The following is a 20,678-nucleotide window of genomic DNA, read 5'->3' on the forward strand; positions in this document are numbered from 1 at the left end:
CCAAAAAGCATGACGCTGCTATTTAATGCGATACTCGCATACTCTGTACAGTAATTGGGGAAACAAAATCGTCGAAGGAATGGCGCCTCCCGCACCCATAAACAGATCTAATCGGCCGTAGGTTTTAACTCCGCAAAATAAAAACCCCACGTCAAAGCATCGTCGCAGCGCATCATTCTTAGCACCGGCACTACTGCAGCCCAGTCGCATGGAGAGTCAGGACAAGGCTTCTCGCCCCTCCCCCCAAAATCAAAGTCTCACCCTCTCCACAGTTTAAAAGTGGCCCCCTCCTCGACCGGGAAATCAAGCGAGTCCCAGAACGGCAATCGGCGTAAGCGGGGAGAGAATGCGTTGGCGATTGGGCTGTGCAGCCACCCATGCTGGACCATGAGGGTTGGAGCAGAAGGCCACGAGACAGCAAGCGGCAAGGGATGATTAAGCTTGCTGCTTGGGCTGGATGGGAGGTGGGATTTGGAGGCGCCTGCGGGGAGCGAGTGGAACCGCTGGCTTGAAGGAGCCGTCTGACGGCTCCAGTGAGGTGAGCAGGTGAGCTTGAAAGTGCTTCTAGAAAAGTTCCTCTTCCAGACAGACAAAGTCGTAAAATCAATGCATGCGGTTCTGTCGCTGACGAGAGAGACTGCGTGACATATAAGGAGGGATATGACATGACCATTCTATCTATACTCCGAGTGTAAATGATGCAGGTTGTGCGGTCTCAGCTCTTGAGCCACATTCCCTGACCGAAAGGCCAAAAGAACTCGAGGGGCGACCGACCAAGAAGTCAATGGATAAACCGATGTATGAATTCCAGAATCGAAAAGGGAGACGAAAAGGAGAACTCCGTTCCCATGCGAAGAATCCAAGTCTAATAAAAAGCGCCTCTAAATCTTGCTGCGGTAACCTTGCCGCGGTGAACCTGAGGTGAGCGTAATGCGAACCATGTCCGGCTCTGAAATATTGGTCGGTGAACCTTTCCTTAGCCTGCGCCGGGAAATTCGAAATATAGCGTCGTTAGGGAAATTCAGACCGCTCTCTCCAGTCTCTCTTCCTAATCATAGCGCATCGAATCAGATTCCCATAGTTACATTATCCATTTCGCCTTTTACGCCGCATCAGGTCCTGGATATCATGTGTATGAAGATGACGAGAAACGAAAGCGGCAGCAGACCAAGCACCGATGCTCAGCCCTACCGCTTACCTGCTCGAATCTGACGTTCGACGGGGCTTGCATTTCTCGTGTTGCATGTGGCCGTTTCTAGCAGTGGTACGCGTGAACTCCGCCCCGCACCGTGGGCAGTAGCTTTTGGCTGCGGTGCCCGATTTCTCGCGCTGGTGCCGTAACAGATTGCTGAAGGTTGAGAATTGCCGCCCATTGCAGCCATGCTCCCAGCATTGGGGCTTCGGCCGCGTGTTCAAAACGCGGGGCGGGACATTGTTCCCTGGGGTGGAAGGGGTTGAAGGAAGGCCGGAGGCAGATGTGCTGTTAGGAGGAACGAGTCCTGGTGACGGCTCGTAGGCAGGATAGCTAGCGGCAGCGGAGGAAGGCGGATACATCGTCGATGGCAAGGTGTTGTAGCCGCTGATTTCATAGGTGGTCGGGGGGTAAATGGGAGCTCTACTGGCTGTCAGTATATATCCACGAAAATGAATGGCTTCCTCGTACGGTGGGTAGCTAGGTGAGTTACTGGGGAGTGGCGACAAAACTTGTCCTGGAAGGCCTGGATGTAAGGCAGGAAAAGGGTACGATTGAGAGGAATTAAGCACAGCTTCGCCAGACGCAGGCGGATACATGGGTGCCGGACTGGTCCGCAAAGACCCTATCGGCTGTTGATATGGACTGCGAGGCACTGACGGCTGCTGGTATGGCGGCAGAATATTTGATCGCTGGTCTGCTGCGGGGGAACGTGAAGTATAGCCCGGTATATATGCCCCCGAGCTTGTAGGTTGATGTGAAGATACGCGGGAATCCGCGTACGACTGTTGGTAGGATTGGTCACCGTAGTGGTTCATTGAACCGTACTGCGCTGGCATCATATACCCCAATGTACTGTCTTCATGTCAGCAATTTCACCATATGTGCAAAGTATATTCCCCTACCTCATGTCTTGCAGATTTAATGATTGATTCTGCTCCTGTTCAGAATCTGCAGAGAGGCCAAGGCCGTATCTCAGATCTGCCTGATCGCTCGGTAGAGAAGGTAAAGTCGTGGGGATGAGTGGCGAATGTGAGGTCGGTTGTGCTTCGAGATTCTGTGAATCGTTCTGCGTGGGTAGGGACACTAAGTCGGTCGAAGATTGATGGGGTGATTGGTAAGGAGTGAAGTCCAAGTGAAGAGACTGTGGGAGGAGCAGCTGGGAGGGCGCGTTTTGTTCGAGTCCTGAAGGATTCGAGATGTTGCTACGTGGAAAAGTCTCTGGGGCAACGGATGGATCCCACACGGATGGATGAGCCTGCTCGGTTTGATAATCGACAGATGCCTGGCGCGGGGTGAGTGCTGTTGCGGCACGGTGCGGGCGCGGGGCCTTAAAGCGCGGTAGTTCGGGTGGCTGAACAGAGAGGTTCTGGTCGGCGCGGTTTCTGAGTCTTCGTGAGATGGTGGTCGATCTTGAAGAATGCTTTGGAGACCAGAGGGTCATGATCACCGGGGAAGAGTCGGCCACATATGGGAGAGGCTGAGTACCAGGGGGGTGAACGTACACTTGGTGCTATTGACTAGAGCAGTTTGGTGAGGGCTTTATGGCAGCCTTATGGTATGAATGAGTAGAAAGATATTCGCGAGGCAGACTTGTTTGGGTCTGATTTCCAGGTGTGCCTGGGCCATGTCACGGACTTTCATATATCTCCAGCGACTTGCGTATCTAAGCTTCACAGGTGGCTCGCAAGTCTCCAACAACGACCTCCCCTGCCCAGACGGTAAGCTACCTTCAAGGGATGGAACGTGCTCTGGCATTCTACCCTTAGCTGCATTCAGACCGTGCGTAAGGGCAGGGGTAGTGACTAGCCTCCAACAACGGGGGTCAAGGGCCTGACGAAAGAAGCGCTCTGCGTTCGTTCTCTCTTGAAGTTTGGCAGACCAGGGCGAGAAAGCTGGGGAGACCGCATCGCTGGGAATGGATGCATTTACTTGAATCCAAGCAGTAGTGCCTGTAGCTATCCTCTAATTCCCGTTATGGAGGCCACGTTACCCCGGACCACGGACAAATCGTGCGGATGCTGCTTTCCTCTCAGCGGTGAATTGAGTGGACAAGTTCGAATCGCAGTTGCTCAAGTTGTTTGGTTGGTAGTGCTCAACGTCAAACTTGAACGTGCCCTACCTACGTTGCTTCAACGGCCGAAAGCTAGTCTCAGACGCGGGTATCAACGTATCGCCGGTCATCCTGACTACTTGAGAGAGCATCATCGAGTTCGCGCTTGTGCTCGTGGGCGTGCAGGAAGCACGTGCGCATGTCATCGCCGTCTCGCTGGAGCCGCCACGGCTGTCGGAATTGAAAATTCCAGAATGATCTTACAAAAGATGGCGACAAATCCGCAGTAGTCTCCTGCATGCTGTAGGGGGTGGTGCAGTAAGACGATCTCCAGACAGAGGCTGATAGTGTCAAAAAGGGTGGACGAGGTTGTCGAGAGTGTGGCAAGTGTGATTGCCAGTGTGTTCTCCGCCTCGGAAAGTGTCCCGGCGCCAATCTCATCGAATTTGATCATTTTCGGCATCTTTCGCGGACCACACGTGAGGTTGCTCTTCCAAGTCGTCTCGGGATGTAAGCACTTGTGAACGCCAAGGTCAAAACTCATTGGCGGCTTTGGCTATAGCTAACGTAAGTCGAATGCGAAGGGTGTGAGCAGCAGTAATAACTCGCCAAAACTGTACGGTAATCAACTGCGAGCTATTCCCCTGTGGTCGTAACAAAATGTTGGTCCGGAAGTGGTCAGACCTGTGATGAACTCTGACACTGCAAACGGGCTCGTCAAAGATCCACAGACCACATCACGGCGTCCAACAACAACAAAAGATGTAACGCATTATCCCAACGGAAGTAAAACAGAGTCCGAGCGATGTCCGTTATGCTCCTTACGCCTGGCAAAACTCGACAAACATTTTGGCGGTGTTTTAGAAGGCCAGGGACTTTGAGGCGCAGCAGCAAGGCGAGATGAATCGAATGTCAAATATTTGTCCACGTTGGCTTGCCCGAAATGACAGACTGCATTTTCACCCAAAATCAGCTTTATTTGCCCGACAAGCGTCCCAGAAAATTACAGCTGCTGTTGCTGCGGTATGGCACATTGTCGGGCGCCTCGAAGATGGCTGGCCTGATATGGTGCACGTGGAGACGATTCCGACAGATTGATCCACGTTGAAACGGATTGTGGAGCACGATAAAACACCACCGAACATCTGTCCCCTCTTACGGCCAGATTACTGCAGAAGAGTGGTGTCAGAAGCGTCACCCTGTATTGCGGCTCGGGAGGCGTCTTTTTGGCCCCGCGGTAAAGGGAGTGACGTGATCAATGGTGGTCCATCGATACCATCCAATAGCTGCTTAATCCGAGTTTCCCTACAAAAAAGGAAATATCCTCTGAACGCTGTTCATCGCATGGTTTCCTTTTCATCTTGAACCCCATGTCTGTCGGCGTTCTGGCGCCTCTTCTTGCTCGTCCAGAGAAGTGAAGTGGCCAACCTTGGGAAGCATCCTTGGCCTGCTTTCCCCGTGCTTAGAGCTAGTCAGGAGAGGAAGCTCCCAACAGGTCAGGTGGTACGGTTCCGACTGAAGTAACAGGGTATTTGTTGCTGGCGCATTATTGTCTGGCAGAGAAATCTGCAGCCGCGAAGAGAGGAAATACTTTTGTAGCGCTGGCGGCTGCTCTCAAAGCGATAAAGGGGTAACGTTAGTTTTTGCCAGATCACAGTGTGCCATAGTCGTAGCGTTGCAAATTTCGGGGTGTAGACAGGATGCATATTGTGCTTTCCCACAAGTGATCACTCGTTACATTGTAGTCATGAAGGTATCGCTTCGAGCGCACGGCGGAAAACCTGAACCAATTTGTTGGCTTCTTCCAAACCCACACTTACGCGAACCAGATCAGATTCGACTCCCCATGACGCAGCCTACAGAGATTAGTCGGTCGTGAATTCGCATGGGTGCAGGCACTTACCCAGTCCAGCTCTCCGTAGTGCGCGAGTATCACATAAGGTGAACTATCACGGTTAATTGTCGCTTTCACTCATGCATGCAGTATCATAACCTCACCTAAGCGTGAAGTTGGTGCCCAAGCTTGGACCTTTGACAGTGTCCAGGTTATCAAAAAAAGCCACAGCGTCCTGTTTCGTGTGGAAAGTCACCGATAGGAGACCTCCGTAACCGCCTCCTGGATTACGACATCTGTCATAATACTGGCGCGTGGGGCTGTACTTTGGATAATACACCTGCTTCACTGTCGAGAGATGAGTTTACGTTGCTGTCATGAGAATTGCATCCTCACCTTTTGGGTGCCCGAGGAGGGCATCGCAGATGGCTTCAGCATTGGCATTGATCCGCTCGATTCGTTTTACAAAGTCACGGCTGTTGCGTTCAAGGAAGAGGCTATCCTCCGCCCAGTGGTTGTCCTCATAATCCGCGTCCCATACTTTCTTGATCTGTTGATAGAATTTGGCTTTCGGATTGAGAACGAGACTGTTGATGCTAAGCAGAGAAACTGGGTATTGGAATAGTGGCACGAACCTGCCGCCCATGACGTTACTATCTCCACTGAAGACTTTTGTTAAACTGCTGACCACGATGTCCGCGAAAGGGAGAACGTTCACGTTGAGGAAGTTTCCAATGGTCTCGTCGATGATGACGGCGAAGTCGTATTTGTCTGCTAAATGGCGAATGCGTTGGATGTCGGGAGACTTCAGCAGGGGGTTACTAGGGAATTCGGTGAATAACGCTAGAAATCTCTCCCCATTTTCTAATCGCTTCTCCAGGTCATCCAACTCCTCCGAAGAGCCGAATCCATAGAATAAACAACCTGGGCCGAACTTTTGGGCGATTTTGAGGGTGTCAATATAAGGAAAGCTGAAGGTGTGAGTAAAGTGGGCCTTCCGCAAACGCAAACTCTTACCCGAAGACTATGCTTTTAAGCTGACCCCTGCTCTCCAACAAGTTACGGTGGGCATTGAAGATTGCGCTCATTCCGCAGGGATAGAGGTAAACATCATCTTCTGAGAAGCCAGCTACATGTCTTGTTTTCTCCATGTCCCGTTCCAAGGCCAGAGCTTCGGACAGCTCAACGTCTGCAGTCAACGAGCCAGCAATTCGACGTCGCACAGCCAATTTTGCATTCTTCGTCAATGACAGATTGAGGTTCCTGCCAAAGCGCTCCTCGACGAATTGAGTGGGATCTCGAGTTTCCGCCGAAACATTCGTGATGTCAACTGATGTCTTCCTCTGATACCTCCTCGGACCTTTGCAGAACCGCGACATCTCTTCAAGTGCTGGGGAATCAATGAGACCTCCCTCGAGAAACAATGCATGGCAATACTCTGCTCGTCTGCTGGAGATACCGTCACCGGAGTGTTGCCAGAAGGCCTTTCCCGTCCGGAATGCGTCCTCAGGGAAAAGAACAGCTGAGATTCTTGGAGAAATAACAGCTAGTTCTTCTGACCTTTCCTTTGCTGCTGCAGGGACAAGGTCAATGATTCTCACTTGCGCAGGGCTCAATTCAGGGGCCTGCGCCCTGAAGAAGTCTTGACACCTGCGAGCCACAGCAGGGGAAGGAAAAAGCAAGGCTCGCTCTCCGGGTCGACCATACTTTTCCAAAATTGCTGCTGTGAATTTTTCAATGGACTTGTGAATGAAAAACCTGGAAAGTCAGCAGATTCGTGAGGATGAACTCAAATCCCGCGGACCTTGGATAACCTGTCTTCATTTTGGCGACCACCCACTCTTCGCCTTCTTCATATCCGACATTTGCTCTCCACGTAGGCAATGACACACTGACTGCCTTCACTTTTATGAGCCAGATGCTCAAACAGCCTCAAACGTTTAGTGTTGACTCACGTGCTCGGTCATCGGAGGCAGGGTTTCTCCAACATCGATATCGTTTTCCGCGATTGGTACTGTCATGATGAGTAGGCTGGGAACGGAGGGGAAAGATAGAGCAATTGACAAGCAGAATGTAGAAGGAATAGGGGAAGCTACAAATTTGCGATCATGAAGAAGCGTGGCAAGCCAACCTAACAGTTTATGAGTCTGCGTCCGACTTCGGCTAGACACTACGCGGTTATCGATAAGCGCGCATCAGCCACTGCACCGCCAGTTCTCTCAAGCCACACTTGAACGTCGGGAATTTTTTGTTGTGCAGAGGAAAATACGACTTCCTCTCCCAACACCAAATATGGCAGCGCCTGTAACGAAAAGAAGAAAGCTACGGCATGATAGCGACAACGGCTCCGAATCCGAGGGAGAAGCGGGCGGGGTGCCCAGCGCGCCTTTTGACAGTGGAAGCCATACTCCAGCGTTCAAAGAAGCACAACCCAAGCCGTCGCATACTAAATCCGATCTCGCGCTTCAGGATGGCGTTTACACGTCCGAGGTGTTTAAGTCAAACATCTTCAAGCTTCAGGTTGACGAACTGCTTGATCAAGTCAGGTTCAAATACGGGAAGAAGACAGCGCTGGTCGAGACTGCCATGCGAAAGATAAAAACCATAATCGAGCAGCTTCCCAGTCGGGAGCCGTTGCCGGTAGGTGACGATGCGAACACATTTGCCACTCAAGCTCACTCTGGTTAGATTGTGGACGCTGAGACTGCCTTGCGTTCTGAAGGCGTCGCTGTCCCTTTCCCGAACCCACGCCCACCGAAAGACGCCAAGTACAAGTTACAGTATGAGAGACCTTCCAACATAAACGTGACGGGCAGTTTCCCTCTAAAGACTGCGACAAGGACGGACGGGGACTTCGCCATCGACCTTGTCGTGACTATGCCCAAGACGCTGTTTCAGGAGAAGGACTACCTCAACTACCGATACTTCTACAAACGAGCATATTATTTGGCCTGTGTAGCTGCTGGGATTCAGAATTCCAAGGCAGGATATTTCAAGACCTCCTTCGATTGCTTGAACGGAAATCAACTACAGCCCGTCCTGGTTGTGCATCCTAGTGGCGATAACGGCGCGGACGACTTCTCCAGCTCCAAATGCGTGGTTCGGATTCTCCTCGCTATTCCTGAGAACACCTTCCCCGAAAGCAAGCTGCGCCCCGGGGCAAATTGCATACGTTCTCAGTTTGCGTCTGAGGAGGAGACGAGCAACGCAGCAGGGCCGACTCCATTCTACAACGCCACTCTTCAGTCTGATGTAGCTGTTACCCCGTATCTCAAGCTTCTCCACTCTGCTGCGGCGAAATGCGAAGCCTTTAAAGACGCTTGTATCCTCGGTCGTATCTGGCTAAGACAACGCGGATTTGGGAGTCGTATACGTAAAGGCGGATTTGGTAATTTTGAATGGGCCGCGCTTATGGCCGTACTCCTCCAGCCTACACCAGGTGCAGGCACTCCACCGCTATCAACTGGCTATAGCAGCTACCAGCTGTTCAAGGCGACTCTACAGTTTCTTGTGAAGCACAGCCTAACGAGAACTCCTTATGGCTTCAACGTACGCGACGTCACGTTTCCAAAGACAAATTTCGCCCCTGTTTTCTTTGACGGACCCCGAAATCTCAACCTTCTCTTCAAAATGACGCCCTGGTCATACTCGCGGCTGCAAAATGAAGCCAAGGCGACAATTGATATGCTTGGCGACTCTACGGCAGATCATTTTGAGTCAACCTTCATCCTCAAGGCGGACCTGTTGACTTTTCACTATGACGCAGTTTTGAGAATTCCTTTGTCTAGTTTGGAGGTAGATCCCGTGAGTGAAGACTACGATGAAGCTCTGCTCGAAAAGCTTCGTAGCCTTTACAACACACTTACGCGAGCCCTTACTGACAGGGTCACGACTCTGGACCTACTAGCGCCGGACCACGATACCTGGGAGGTAGCCTTAAAGAGGCCTCCAGAGAGTCAACACAAGTCTGTACTAGTCGTCCTCAGTACAAGTCCATCCAACGCGAATCGCACAGTTGATCTTGGACCTGCCGCGGAGAACAAGAAAGAAGCAGCCTCGTTTCGCCAATTCTGGGGCGAGAAGGCCGAGCTGAGACGGTTCAAGGATGGTAGCATTCTCGAGAGCGTAGTGTGGTCGGTCAAGGACACATCGGTCCCCGTCATGGAACAGATCATCAAGTTCACTCTCAAGAAGTATATCAGTGCACAGGCAGCTGAGAGGGCAAGCTTCACTTTCGATTCGTACGCCGCCATCATCCCCTCTGGTCGTGTGCAGGGTCAATCAGGTGTCTTCGCCTTTTCTGCAAGGATGAACGCTCTCGCCAATCTAGAGAAGGACATCCGGGGTCTTGAGGGCTTACCCCTTCAAATTCGCCATATCAAAGCAGCTGATCCACAACTGCGCTATTCAGCGGTTGATGTTGACTCCATGCGGACCCCGGCGTCAATAGTCATTCAGTTTGAGGTCTCCGCTCGCTGGCCTGATGACCTTTGCGCAATCCAACGCACAAAAGTCGCATTCTTCCTCAAGCTGTCGGATCTGTTAGCCGAAGAGAGACCCGAGTATGTCACTCGAGTGGGACTTGAGAATCAGTCCTCGCCCTCAAAGAATCAAGCCTATCTTGACATCATCCTCCCCTCCGGCTTTTCTTTTCGACTGCGTATACAACACGAGCGCGAAGCAACCCTGCTGGAGCGTCAGCTGAAAGATAAGACGCTGGATAACCAGTCACGGGAGTCAGCTGCTTCAGCACTCGCTATCTACAATAGAGATTATGTCCATGTTCCCGCCCATACACAGGCTCTGCAAACCCTATGTACACGATATCCGGCTCTGTCACCTTCGATACGACTGACAAAACGATGGTTTGCCTCGCACCTCTTGTCCTCACACTTTTCGACCGAGCTTATCGAACTTATGGTCGTGCGCACTTTCCTTCAACCTTACCCTTGGGGTGTTCCTTCCACCGCAACAACTGGCTTCTTGAGAACGTTGTTGTGGATGAGTCGATGGGACTGGAGACATGTACCTCTAGTTGTTGACTTCTCCTCGTCCGTCTCTGCTCCCTCAGGTGAGCTTGGAACAACAGAGAAAGCCAACGGGAGTCTGGGAACTCAAGAACTGCAAAAGATCCAGACACGGTTTGAAGCTTGGCGACACATCGATCCGGCGATGAATCGCGTTGTACTGTTTGCAGCAACGAATTTGGACAATGATGGGACGACGTGGAGTGACAGGGGTAATCCTGAAAAGGTTGTGGCGGCCAGGATGACCGCTCTTTCACGCGTTGCTACAAATGTTTTGAGAGCACATGAAGACAGTCTGATAGCGTACATGAACGGCAAAGGACCTGGTGAAGATTTGAACCCCTTCAAACCCGAAAGTCTCTTTGTTTCCGATCTTGGGGACTACGACATCATCATCCGCCTCTCGTCAAGGTTCTCCACTAAATCGACGAAGAAAACAGAGCCCAAGTTCAAGAACCTAGCAGTGCAGCAAGGCTCTCTCTCCGAGGAAGACAAGCGGAACGTCGGGTATGCTCCTGCGGCTCTTTTTGCCGAGGACCTGCGACAAATCTATGGTGATGCTGTACTCTGGCTCTGGAACCCGGAAAACTTCGATGTCATCGCTGGTTTGTGGAACCCTATGGTCACCGCAAGAAGGTCTTGGAAAGTCAAGCCTGGGTGGAACAGCATGCCTCAACGTTCAGCGAAGGACAAAGAGGGTGAGGAGGAGGATGCTGGTGCTGACATTGACATCAATAAGGGAGCGATATGTAATGAGATTAAGAGATTAGGCGGAGAGATGATTGCTTCGATTGAGCTTCGTAACTAAAGACCTACAATAGATATTGATGGCTCTATGCCGCATGTTGTATACATTGGTCTCGCGACCAGGGTAATTGAACTGTATAAGTTCATGAGCCGCGTAAGATATCATAATCAATCATAGTTCTAAAAATCGATATCTTTTGCACCGTGGGCATACTAGGTACCCTCGCGCAGAACCCGCTCTTACACAGTACAGAGAGCGCACCCGCCCATGTCAGAATCATGATACGGAGCAGGGCATTCCTATCACTCCCGAGGTGGTACGACCACGCCTGAAAAGAGTCGCCACAGACTCGAAAATGTGAGAATTCATCGGCATGTTGAGGGAAAACCATGCATACACAGTGTTTTCTGTTATTAGAGCTTCGCCACGATCACAGCACTCTGGTACTACGTCTGGCTGTAACGATTGTCGTACCTACCAGAAAAGGGGTGCGGTATCAGCCCATGGCCAGACTCGTGCGGACCGTGTGCTGGAGACGTCTCTTCCGTGCTCCTCCCTTTTCCATGTCCATCTTCCATGCAAATCATAGAAGCTACACTGTCGACTTGAAGTACTGAGAAAATCCCCAGATGGACAAAAGTACGGCCCTGATAAAGCGAGTCAGCTGTTCACCAGTGGAATCGAAGACCATCAAGGTTGTGTGGGGCCGCCCAGCATCAGGTTGTGGGGGAGACTGGAAGAGGGGTACAACCCGACGATGCCTATAACGATGTATTCGGAGCGCATTTTCGAGATGGATTTGTTAGAAGCGAGTCCGTAGGTTTGTTTCAATATATTTGCTGGTCTGAACTCGTCTCCCGTCGCACCATGGCATTACTTGTACTTCCGCTAATTCCTCCTCTGCTTTGGAAAGCGGGACTCATCATCTCCTCTCCCATTCTACTTATATTGACAGCGTATTTCTTCCTCGTCCCCAATGTCCTCAAAGACCCGCGGAGGCGCAAGCTCCCTCCCGGTCCCAAAGGCCTTCCCTTCGTGGGTAACATGTTCGATCTAGCCGACACGGAAGCAGTCCGAGGCAAAGTAATAGAATGGCACAAGCGATACGGCGACATTTTCTACACCAAAATCGGGGGCACGGACTTTGTCTGGCTCTCCTCACCCAGAGTCGTCAAAGACCTCATGGACAAGAAGAGCAGCGTGTATTCATCCAGGTCGCCGGCTCCACTCGCTCAAGACGTCGCTAGTGCGGGAAGACGACAATTGTTTATGCCCTATGGGGCGAGGTGGAGAAGTATAAGAAAGCATAGTCATGCGTTGCTGAATCTGAACGCATCTGTGAAATATCAGCCGGTGCAGGATTTTGAGTCAAAGCAGCTGCTGGTTGAGTTCTTGGACAGTCCGAAGGATTTCTATCATCAGAATCGGAGGTATTCAGCGTCAGTTATTATGCTTGTGACTTACGGGTATCGGATTCCGTCCTGGCAAGATCCTCTGATCAAAAAGATATATGATATCATCGACAACTTCACCGAGATGACGTGAGTTCAAAATTCCGTACTGTTATTCCTGCTGACAGAAGTAGAGCGCCTGGTGCACATGCAATTGACAGCTTCCCGTCCCTCACTTGGCTTCCCCAACAGCTGCTCGGCAACTGGCGCACATTTGGAAAGCATGTCTTTGATCATGACAGCAAGATATACCTAGACCTCTGGAATCGTTTAAAGCGAGAAACTGACAGTGGCGAAGCACGCGACTGCTTCACCAAGACCTTCTATCTTAACGACCCTCAGAAGAACGGTATTGACGATCTTTCTGCTGCATACACATGTGGTGGGCTTATCGAAGCTGGATCCGAGACTACGGGAACGACATTGAACAATTTCGTCCTATGTATGGTGTTATTTCCTGAAGCGCAGAAGAAGGCCCAAGAAGAGCTAGATAGAGTGATCGGTTCAGACCGCATGCCGAATTGGGAGGATGAGAAGGACCTGCCGTATGTGCGGAGTCTGATTAAAGAAGTACTTGTAAGTGATGATCACCTGTTCTCAGACGGTGCTGACGGTAAGATTAGAGGTGGAGACCAGTGAATAAATTCGGTATGCCGCATGCAACATCTGAAGATGACTGGTACAATGGATACTTCATCCCAAAGGGTTCTGTTGCAGTCCTGAATTGGTGGTGAGATTAAACGATCGGAAAATGGCACGATAGTGACTGAACACGTTCTTTAGGGCAATTCACAGGGACCCTACGCTATGGGACAACCCTGACGACTTTAACCCCGATCGGTACCTCAGCAGACCTCTTCCTGCAGCTGAGTACATGAACATCTCGGATCCTTATGAGCGCGACCATTTCACTTACGGTGCAGGTCGGCGAGCTTGTCCAGGTGTGCATGTTGCTGAACGATCGCTCTATATCAATATTTCCCGTGTGCTATGGGGTTTCAATATCGGAAAGAAGAAGGCGCCCGACGGTAGCTTCATCGAGCCCACGCAGGCCATGGTGAGGGGGTTCATGGCCGTACCGGAGCCGTTCGAATGTGATATCTTGCCTAGATCGAAGAAGCATGCAGAGATCATAAGGAAGGAGTTTGCGAAGGCGGAAAAAGAAGGCATCAGATTCTGATCCTGTATTTGAATGGTAATGGAAGTACTAGTTAGTACCCTTCTTCTTCTCATGTACCTTCGCATACGCCTTATCCCATATCGCCAGGCTCTCCGTACCAATCCATTTCTGACTCTCATTCGCCCAATCCACCATCTGCCTGAAGTATATGTTCTCCTGTGACAGCTCGACAACCTGTCCAGTCATGGAATCATCATTCAAAAACGCATCAATCGCCTTTACCGCCGTTGACAGTGGTGTGATGTGTTCCTTTGGCCATACCTCCAACATTTCCGGTGGACAAAGATTCGTTGGAATAAAAGCAGGGCAGATACAGTTCACCGTTATCCCCTCTTTCGCAAACACGGGTCCGGCTGCTCTCGTCAAACCGACAACTCCATACTTACTTGCGGTGTACTGCGGATTTGTCGTCATATAGCTATCCATAATCAGCCCACTCTTCCCAATTAGCGCATCACAAAAAAAAGAACAACTTACTACAACCCCGCCGAACTGCTGGTCGCAACAAACTTCCCCTTCCCCCTCCCCGGTCCCTCGCTCCTCCTGACATAATACTTAAACAACCACAATCCCTGAATCACAGCCTCCAAGTTCACGCTCATCGTCTTCGTATTCAGCGGCTTCACCAACCCCTCTTCATCCACGGCCGCCTCTTCCGCCAAGTCCTCATACAACAACTGCCTATCGTCGATACCGGCATTCGCGTGACAAAAGTCCAATCGATTTCCGCCCCATTCGAATGCTTTCTTGAACATGAGAGCTTGCGAGCGGTAATTGGAGACGTCGGTTTGGATGAATGTTGCGTCTGGCCCTAGGGATGCGGCGGCTGCGGATCCCGATTCCGCGTTCATGTCGGCGATGACGGTGCGATATCCTAGGGAGTGTAGGTGCGTCGCGATGGCGAGGCCGATGCCGGACCCGGCGCCTGTGACGATGGCAACGGGTTTGGACATTTGGAAGACAGATGTGAATGTCGGTCGGGGTAAGCGATCAAGAAGGGGTGTTTTGAAAGGTGCGAGCGACGGGTTTACTGAATGATGTATGAGTATGGTCTGAGCAGTCTCTAGCAGATATTTACTTGTGGGTAGTCTTTAGTAAAAAAAATGTTCAAGTCTGTCCATTATGTGCGCTTTCATACATGGTGCTTGTTGGGGTTGTGGAGAGTTACAGGGATGTAGGACCCCACATAACGACGACAGAATGGGACCGCTTGCTCAATATGCGGGGTATAGATCCCACTCTCGGGTTAGGAGACGGGAAAGGTAAAGGGATTGATAGGGGACCTATTTCTACTAGGGTACTCAATCGAGAGTAGAGTTACCTGGTGAATGTCAACCTACATCATGTTACCCGAGGTTGGCTTCCCTTCGCCGAGGAGGTCATTCCACGAACTGTTTCCGTAACCATACGGCACGGTATCTCTATACTTTTATACATGGGTTAGCCGTAGATGTACCAGATGCATAGGAATCTGTTTTCGCAGTGATAAGGATGTTTTACCTCGAGGCTTTCCTCAAGTCCTAGGTCAAATAATTTCTGTCGCAACAACGGCGGCGTGCATTGGTGTAGGGACCTCTCTAAATGTGAATTAATTAAGGAGCGGCCTTTTATATGCTAGCTGAGGATTAGAATGGGTGCTTATTACTTTGGGGTCATGGGTTCGGAAAGGCACGGCGCAGTACAAGCGAAATCCAACCGTCTACAATAGCAAATATGATTCTCCACGAAATCTTTGGGTGTAAACACACCTAGTTCTCCTTTCATGATATTGGCCGCACCTCAATTCACAAATTGTGGGGCAGTGTGGGGAGAGCCACATATTTACTAGAAAGGTAGTAATCACGTCCACGAAAACCATAACCATCGGTTAGTTGCTGCCATCATGCCATTAGAGAGATCACCTTCTGGTCGAACATACGTCGTCCACCGAAACGGACAAAAGACTCACTATATAGAGAATGATTTCGCTGATCCATGGAAGGCGCATGATACCATCCTCATTCAGCACGGTTTCGGACGCCATGCGGAATTCTGGTACCATTGGATTCCTGTGCTCTCGCGGAAATATAGAGTGATTCGAAGAGATTTGCGCGGACATGGGTATTCGAGTTACCCAAACCCAGGAGACGAATATGAGTATACCGTTCATACGATCCTCGATGAGATAATCGACACGTTGGATGCTCTGGGAGTTGAGAAAGTTCATTTTCTGGGAGAGTCGACGGGGGGTATGTTGGGGGAGATGTTGGCTGCGAGGTGAGTGAGTATCAGGGAGGCGAGATGCCTCAGTCCTGACAACCTACATCAGAAACCCAGAGAGACTGCATTCTCTGACAATCTGCTCCACTCCAACGCACCTGCCAGAAGCAGCACTGAAGCTCTTCGCCTTCGACAAAAAGGACTGGCCGACAGCATGCCGAGAGCTGGGCTCACGCGGCTGGTGCGAGGCTCTAAGTAAGATTCCAGGCACCATACCAATTTCCGATCCGGATTATCTACCATGGTACCTTGACCAAATCAGTGTAAGTGACGGTGAAGGTCTAGCTGGATACGCAGAATTCCTTACCACTTTGGATGCTCGGTCTTTTCTATCGAAGATCCGTGTTCCAACACTTATACTCGCGCCCGCGAACAGCGCGGCTGCAAAGCTGGAGGATCAGAAGAAACTTGCAGAAGAGATCCCTGGAGCGCGTTTGGAAGTTGTTGATGGACCTGGACATGAGATATATGTCACTGAAGCGGAGAAGTGCCAGAAGATGTTCTTGGATTTCCTGGGGCGGTTGGTCAAGTAAAAGGCGAGCGAGGGCGCAATCATGCTTCAGACGCGTGAATGGCATATCCCATATTCTCTTTCAGAAGCTGAACAGTGTACTGTAGGTAGGTAGGTTGGTTCCTATGGGAAATGTATGCAGACGAATGCCATGGGGCTCAGCAAAGCCAAGTCTTACCCCTGAACTCCACAATCTCAACCGTTGAAATATCGGTGCACGGTTCAACCAGCGCTCTGGCGGTGCAACGGCGCCACACACAGCCTCACCCCTCGGCCCCAGTTTCACTTTTTCAAATAAATCCAGATCCACTGATCATCTTGTTGAAAGTTACAAGCTCGCAGACATGTCTCTTCCAATCACCTCTACTCACACAGTAACCGCATTACTCTGGAGAGCTCCTCTTCTCCACCATATCCACCTCTCGTTGTACCATCCGACCCTGATACCCGGTGTGCATGCCCCTCCCTGACGTGCAGCCAGCACCCCCAAAACAGTTGAACCCCTATTAACCCTCAACTTGCAAACTCGTCCTTGCATGAGTTCGCTGAAGACATAACGTCGCTCCCTCCCAATCTCCAGGATCTACCATGTCCACCCCACCTACCACCACCTTCGCCAAGGAAACCCCAAAAACTTTCTCCACGCTCTCCATCCTCTCCCAATCCAGCGTCGAAGACTGCTCCAAGGAGCGTCAATCTCTCCTCCTCCGCGACCTCGAACTCCTCCTCGACCTCACACCCAGCACACTCCGTTCCAACCTCCTCGCCCTCCCCCGCGAAATCCGAGAGCAGATATTCCAGCATGTTATTCCCTCACGCGACAACGATGAATCCGCCCGACCAACCCTCCACACCCCCTTCTGGTCCGCCGACATGATCCACGAGCCCTGGTCCCACGACACCTTCGGCTACGCTCCCAGCGTCCCCCTCCCCTCCCGCCTCCCTCCCTATCTGCTCCTCATAAACCGCCAATTGCGCGACGAAATCCTGCAATGCTACTGGCGCCATTGCGACATCACTCTGCACGTCGAGCTGCGCAATTCGCGGAGCCCGTCGAATCCTCATGATTGGCGAAAACCGACGGTTGGTACGAGCGGCTCGGTATCCGGATTCAAATACTCCCCACACGTCCGCTCGCTATCCATGCTGAAGGAAATTGCCCACGTGAGGTTCTACGTCGAGTGGAACTACGCTCTTCCCACGGGTCTGGGAATCAGCACGGCGGCGCGTGCGGCGCGAAGGGAGTACTATGTGGAAATGGTGGAGGACCTTGTGCGGACAATGGGGAGGATGTTGGAGACGGCGGGGCGCATAGAGACGATTCAGCTGTCGATATTGTTCTTCTGGACACAGTCGAAGGGGATGGTGAGGGTGCCGTATCAGCTCTCTATGCAGGATTTGTTTGACCTGGAGGAAGTGTGTAAGAGGGGCGCGGAAGGGAGATGGTTGGGGATGTTGGGGGGTCCTGCCCGTGATGGCGAGGATAAAAAGAAGAATAAAGGAAATCCGGATGAAGAAGATATCAACGATCCGTCGGGCGTTGGCTACAAACTCCTCGTCGAGCACAGCAAGGGCACAGAACAAAGCGGCGCCATGGAAATTTACATTGCGCGGGATCTGGAGGAGGCGATGGGCCGTTCCGAGAGGAGGAGGGAGAGTATGGCGAATGTGGATTTCTATGGCAACTTTGGCGTCGTGGATGTCTTGCCGCAGCCGGCGTATAAGCCTGGAGGGATGATATAATTGCGGGGAAAGGCATGAATATCAATAGCATCGAGCCCACACACCTACGACGAAGTCTTGGTAATCTATAAACCGACGAACTTCTATGACCATGTCTATATGTACCAACCATCCCATGCCATGCCGAATGCGATACAATGCAATCGTCACCAAAGGACGCTATATGCAAATGCAAAAGAGGATCTCCCATTTCCACCCCCCTTCCCGCTACAGCTTCACCGTCGTCCTCCTTCGAATCCTCTCCCCATACCGAATCAAGACAAACGGAATCGGAACAAGCGCAACACTCAAAAAAGCCAGCAGCGAATTCCCCCACCCATACCCCAACCTCGCATACATCTGCTGACTACTCAGCGGAATCAGCGCGGCCGTCAGACTCCTCAGAACCGTACTCGCCGCCATCGCACTCGCCGCATGCACGGTGAACACATCCACCAAGTACGTACTAGCAGGCATGAAGGTCATGAGCAATCCGAATCCGAGGACCCCGGTCCCCACGACGGGAACCATGTAGTGCGTCTGAGCCTGCACGCTCCAGCCGTACCAGAAGAGACCCACAGGGAGGAAGAAGCCGCCTACGCACATCATGCCGAGGCGATGCTCGGGCTGGAAGTCGCCTCGGGCAATGTGCTTCGCGACCGTCTTGTTGCCGAAGTGCGTAAACACCCACTGCCCGAGTAAACTGCCTACTCCCAGGCCGAGGAACGAGAGCCCGACGACGCCGCCGTGCCAGGCGTACTGCGTCGTGAAGACGGCGGTGAAGGTGGTGAAGAGGATGTACAGGTAGGCGTACGTCATGGCGCAGTAGATGGAGATGACGGTGCAGATGGGGGCGCGCAGGAGCATGCGCGTGGGGCGCACGATGGAGAATTTGAAGAGCTGTTTTGGCGTGAGGCCGCTGTCGAGTTTGGATTTGAGAGCGGCGTTGCCGGTCGAGGCGCGGAGGCGGCGGGCTTTTCGTTCGAGGAGGACGGGGGCAGAGGTTTCGGACATGAGGATCATGGAGACTATGGTGAAGGCGCCGGCCTAGGGGAGGTTAGGGCAGAGTTCGGCAGTGTTTGGTGGTGAAGGACGGGCACTTACAACTATGGCGACCAACCAAAAGTTCCATCTCCAACCTCGGGCTGCGGTGAGGTAGCCGCCTATGATGGGGCCTACGCAGGGACCGATTGCTGATGGACAGTTAGAGGACCCTTGTAACGAAATACAAGGCTGGAAGCTTACTTGGACCCATCATCCACACCACCATAGCCGTACCTCGTTGCTCCCGTGGTATGATATCTGCGATAGTACCACCCCCAAGCACTAACGGTGCTCCTCCGAAGCCTAGACGAAGACAATCAGTTTACGACGGCTGATATTATGACGGATAAGACTTACAGCCCATGAAGAAACGAAACACAATGAACATGCTCATGTTCGACGCCACGGCCGCCGCGATGGTGAAAATGATGAAGAAGACATTGCAAGTGTGATACAAAGGCAACCGTCCATACATCTCCGATAGGGGCGCGAAGAATAGCGGGCCGAAAGCGAATCCAAGCACATAGACGGACACCATGAATCCCTCGAGCATATCGTTCGTCGAGTGGAATGTCTTCATCACTTCCGGCACTCCAGGCGCAAACATGGACGAAGCGAGCGGCGTAAGGAACGTTATACACGACACCACTGTTACAGTGCCCCATTTCTTCTTCTCGGACCAGTTCATTGGATTTTGCGGATCGTCTGGACCATCCCAGAACACGATCTTGGGATCATGATGTTCTTCTTCATCCTTCTCTGGTGCCGCCTCGCTGCCGCTGTGACTTTCCACCAAACTTGTCAACGAAGATGCGTTCCCCTTCTCCACATCGATGTCTTTGTCAAGCTCCATGGACGGAGATTCAGCCTTGCTTGGCGGCGCAGGGCAATCGTTAATGCTCCCGGCATTTGTAGGAATGTCTGCATCGTGGCCTTCGGCGGCTGCGAGTTCTACGATCTCGCCGTGAGTCGGATGTCGGTAAAGTGACTCTGGCATGACGACCAAACGAGATTGTCGTCAGGCGGAATGAGGGAGTACAGATGGTAGATCGTTGAATTTATTCAAAACTGTTACACGCGGAGGGTGTTTGTTGGAGATGATCGATTCCGGAGTAGAGTTGATGGACCGAGGTATGCTGGAGATGTTGTTCTCTATATGAAGGCGCCCTGCTATAGCTACAGATTTTTGGATTTGATCGCGAGGGAAGAAGAGAAAGCACAGACGGATTGGAAATCCCCGTGTGTAGACATATAGGTTCCTAGTCAGGTCGTCGACTCATAAACAAAACGGGTGAGGAAACCAAATAAACCTGGAATAAAAAGCTGCAATGCGCCATCTACCTATCATGGGGCATATGGATATTAAGTAGCGAATAGAGCACCGCGGAGGGCTAGCCTGATGGACTAGATGGGAGGTGGAGGGAGGGGAGGGAATCCTCACAGTGCCGAATTACCGACCGCAAGGTCGAGTTGGGTTGCCACTAATGACTCCCGCTGTTAAAGCCGTAAATTCCATGAATGCTTGTTTCCGCGACCGGTGTCGCAACCAACAAGCACAACTGGAAATCCGAGAGCGTGGAACCCACGGGTCGGGAGCGACATAACGTTATGGTGGAGATGTGGAAGAGGAAGAGGTCGATGAAAGAAAGATGGAAAG

General features: G+C 51.6%; 8 protein-coding genes across 8 annotated transcripts; 4 read left to right on the plus strand and 4 right to left on the minus strand.

The window, feature by feature from the left end:
* Positions 1 to 1,194: 1,194 nt before the first annotated feature.
* EI97DRAFT_457560 (uncharacterized protein) lies at positions 1,195 to 2,636 on the minus strand (the record flags this gene model as incomplete). Its single annotated transcript, XM_033800831.1, has 3 exons — positions 1,195 to 1,615; positions 1,664 to 2,047; positions 2,098 to 2,636. 3 exons carry the CDS (start codon positions 2,634 to 2,636, stop codon positions 1,195 to 1,197), a joined length of 1,344 nt encoding a protein of 447 aa, XP_033655098.1.
* A 2,294-nt stretch (positions 2,637 to 4,930) lies between these two features.
* EI97DRAFT_466396 (cystathionine gamma-synthase) lies at positions 4,931 to 7,196 on the minus strand. Its single transcript, XM_033801531.1, has 8 exons — positions 7,035 to 7,196; positions 6,884 to 6,978; positions 6,097 to 6,837; positions 5,715 to 6,050; positions 5,476 to 5,666; positions 5,244 to 5,427; positions 5,149 to 5,191; positions 4,931 to 5,101 (listed from the first exon to the last, which is right to left on the minus strand). Exons 1-8 carry the CDS (start codon positions 7,098 to 7,100, stop codon positions 4,991 to 4,993), a joined length of 1,767 nt encoding a protein of 588 aa, XP_033655099.1. The 5' UTR covers positions 7,101 to 7,196; the 3' UTR covers positions 4,931 to 4,990.
* A 156-nt stretch (positions 7,197 to 7,352) lies between these two features.
* Positions 7,353 to 11,052, plus strand: EI97DRAFT_396432 (pre-rRNA processing protein Utp22). Its single transcript, XM_033796338.1, has 2 exons — positions 7,353 to 7,719; positions 7,768 to 11,052. The coding sequence occupies exons 1-2, from the start codon at positions 7,372 to 7,374 to the stop codon at positions 10,912 to 10,914; spliced, it is 3,495 nt and encodes a 1,164-aa protein (XP_033655100.1). The 5' UTR covers positions 7,353 to 7,371; the 3' UTR covers positions 10,915 to 11,052.
* A 283-nt stretch (positions 11,053 to 11,335) lies between these two features.
* On the plus strand, positions 11,336 to 13,485 carry EI97DRAFT_466398 (cytochrome P450; the record flags this gene model as incomplete). The annotated part of the gene is made up of 4 exons (XM_033801532.1): positions 11,336 to 12,395; positions 12,440 to 12,881; positions 12,929 to 13,035; positions 13,089 to 13,485. The coding sequence occupies exons 1-4, from the start codon at positions 11,722 to 11,724 to the stop codon at positions 13,483 to 13,485; spliced, it is 1,620 nt and encodes a 539-aa protein (XP_033655101.1). The 5' UTR covers positions 11,336 to 11,721.
* Positions 13,459 to 14,797, minus strand: EI97DRAFT_466399 (NAD(P)-binding protein). The gene is made up of 2 exons (XM_033801533.1): positions 13,963 to 14,797; positions 13,459 to 13,903 (listed from the first exon to the last, which is right to left on the minus strand). The coding sequence occupies exons 1-2, from the start codon at positions 14,436 to 14,438 to the stop codon at positions 13,513 to 13,515; spliced, it is 867 nt and encodes a 288-aa protein (XP_033655102.1). The 5' UTR covers positions 14,439 to 14,797; the 3' UTR covers positions 13,459 to 13,512.
* A 570-nt stretch (positions 14,798 to 15,367) lies between these two features.
* On the plus strand, positions 15,368 to 16,277 carry EI97DRAFT_441599 (putative alpha/beta fold family hydrolase; the record flags this gene model as incomplete). Its single annotated transcript, XM_033799707.1, has 3 exons — positions 15,368 to 15,741; positions 15,794 to 16,007; positions 16,083 to 16,277. The coding sequence occupies 3 exons, from the start codon at positions 15,368 to 15,370 to the stop codon at positions 16,275 to 16,277; spliced, it is 783 nt and encodes a 260-aa protein (XP_033655103.1).
* Positions 16,278 to 16,509: 232 nt separating this feature from the next.
* On the plus strand, positions 16,510 to 17,998 carry EI97DRAFT_416571 (uncharacterized protein; the record flags this gene model as incomplete). The annotated part of the gene is made up of 2 exons (XM_033796896.1): positions 16,510 to 17,307; positions 17,350 to 17,998. Exons 1-2 carry the CDS (start codon positions 16,844 to 16,846, stop codon positions 17,996 to 17,998), a joined length of 1,113 nt encoding a protein of 370 aa, XP_033655104.1. The 5' UTR covers positions 16,510 to 16,843.
* A 103-nt stretch (positions 17,999 to 18,101) lies between these two features.
* On the minus strand, positions 18,102 to 20,506 carry EI97DRAFT_297509 (MFS general substrate transporter). The gene is made up of 4 exons (XM_033794497.1): positions 19,379 to 20,506; positions 19,223 to 19,324; positions 19,082 to 19,170; positions 18,102 to 19,024 (listed from the first exon to the last, which is right to left on the minus strand). Exons 1-4 carry the CDS (start codon positions 20,016 to 20,018, stop codon positions 18,206 to 18,208), a joined length of 1,650 nt encoding a protein of 549 aa, XP_033655105.1. The 5' UTR covers positions 20,019 to 20,506; the 3' UTR covers positions 18,102 to 18,205.
* Between the last annotated feature and the right edge of the window lie 172 nt (positions 20,507 to 20,678).

Source organism: Westerdykella ornata (assembly GCF_010094085.1).
Source record: "Westerdykella ornata strain CBS 379.55 unplaced genomic scaffold EI97scaffold_7, whole genome shotgun sequence".
NCBI lineage: Eukaryota > Fungi > Ascomycota > Dothideomycetes > Pleosporales > Sporormiaceae > Westerdykella > Westerdykella ornata.

Excerpts from the sequence above, each read along its gene's own strand:
- EI97DRAFT_466396 (XM_033801531.1), bottom strand. The coding sequence starts at position 7,100 with ATGACAGTACCAATCGCGGAAAACGATATCGATGTTGGAGAAACCCTG. Across the intron at positions 6,838-6,883 it reads ATGAAGACAGGTTATCCAAG|GTTTTTCATTCACAAGTCCA; the intron begins GTCCGCGGGATT and ends CTGACTTTCCAG. Across the intron at positions 6,051-6,096 it reads CTTAAAAGCATAGTCTTCGG|CTTTCCTTATATTGACACCC; the intron begins GTAAGAGTTTGC and ends TCACACCTTCAG.
- EI97DRAFT_396432 (XM_033796338.1), top strand. The coding sequence starts at position 7,372 with ATGGCAGCGCCTGTAACGAAAAGAAGAAAGCTACGGCATGATAGCGAC. Across the intron at positions 7,720-7,767 it reads CCAGTCGGGAGCCGTTGCCG|ATTGTGGACGCTGAGACTGC; the intron begins GTAGGTGACGAT and ends CACTCTGGTTAG.
- EI97DRAFT_466399 (XM_033801533.1), bottom strand. The coding sequence starts at position 14,438 with ATGTCCAAACCCGTTGCCATCGTCACAGGCGCCGGGTCCGGCATCGGC. Across the intron at positions 13,904-13,962 it reads AGCAGTTCGGCGGGGTTGTA|CTATATGACGACAAATCCGC; the intron begins GTAAGTTGTTCT and ends GATTATGGATAG.
- EI97DRAFT_297509 (XM_033794497.1), bottom strand. The coding sequence starts at position 20,018 with ATGCCAGAGTCACTTTACCGACATCCGACTCACGGCGAGATCGTAGAA. Across the intron at positions 19,325-19,378 it reads GTTTCGTTTCTTCATGGGCT|GCTTCGGAGGAGCACCGTTA; the intron begins GTAAGTCTTATC and ends GTCTTCGTCTAG. Across the intron at positions 19,171-19,222 it reads GGTGTGGATGATGGGTCCAA|CAATCGGTCCCTGCGTAGGC; the intron begins GTAAGCTTCCAG and ends ACTGTCCATCAG.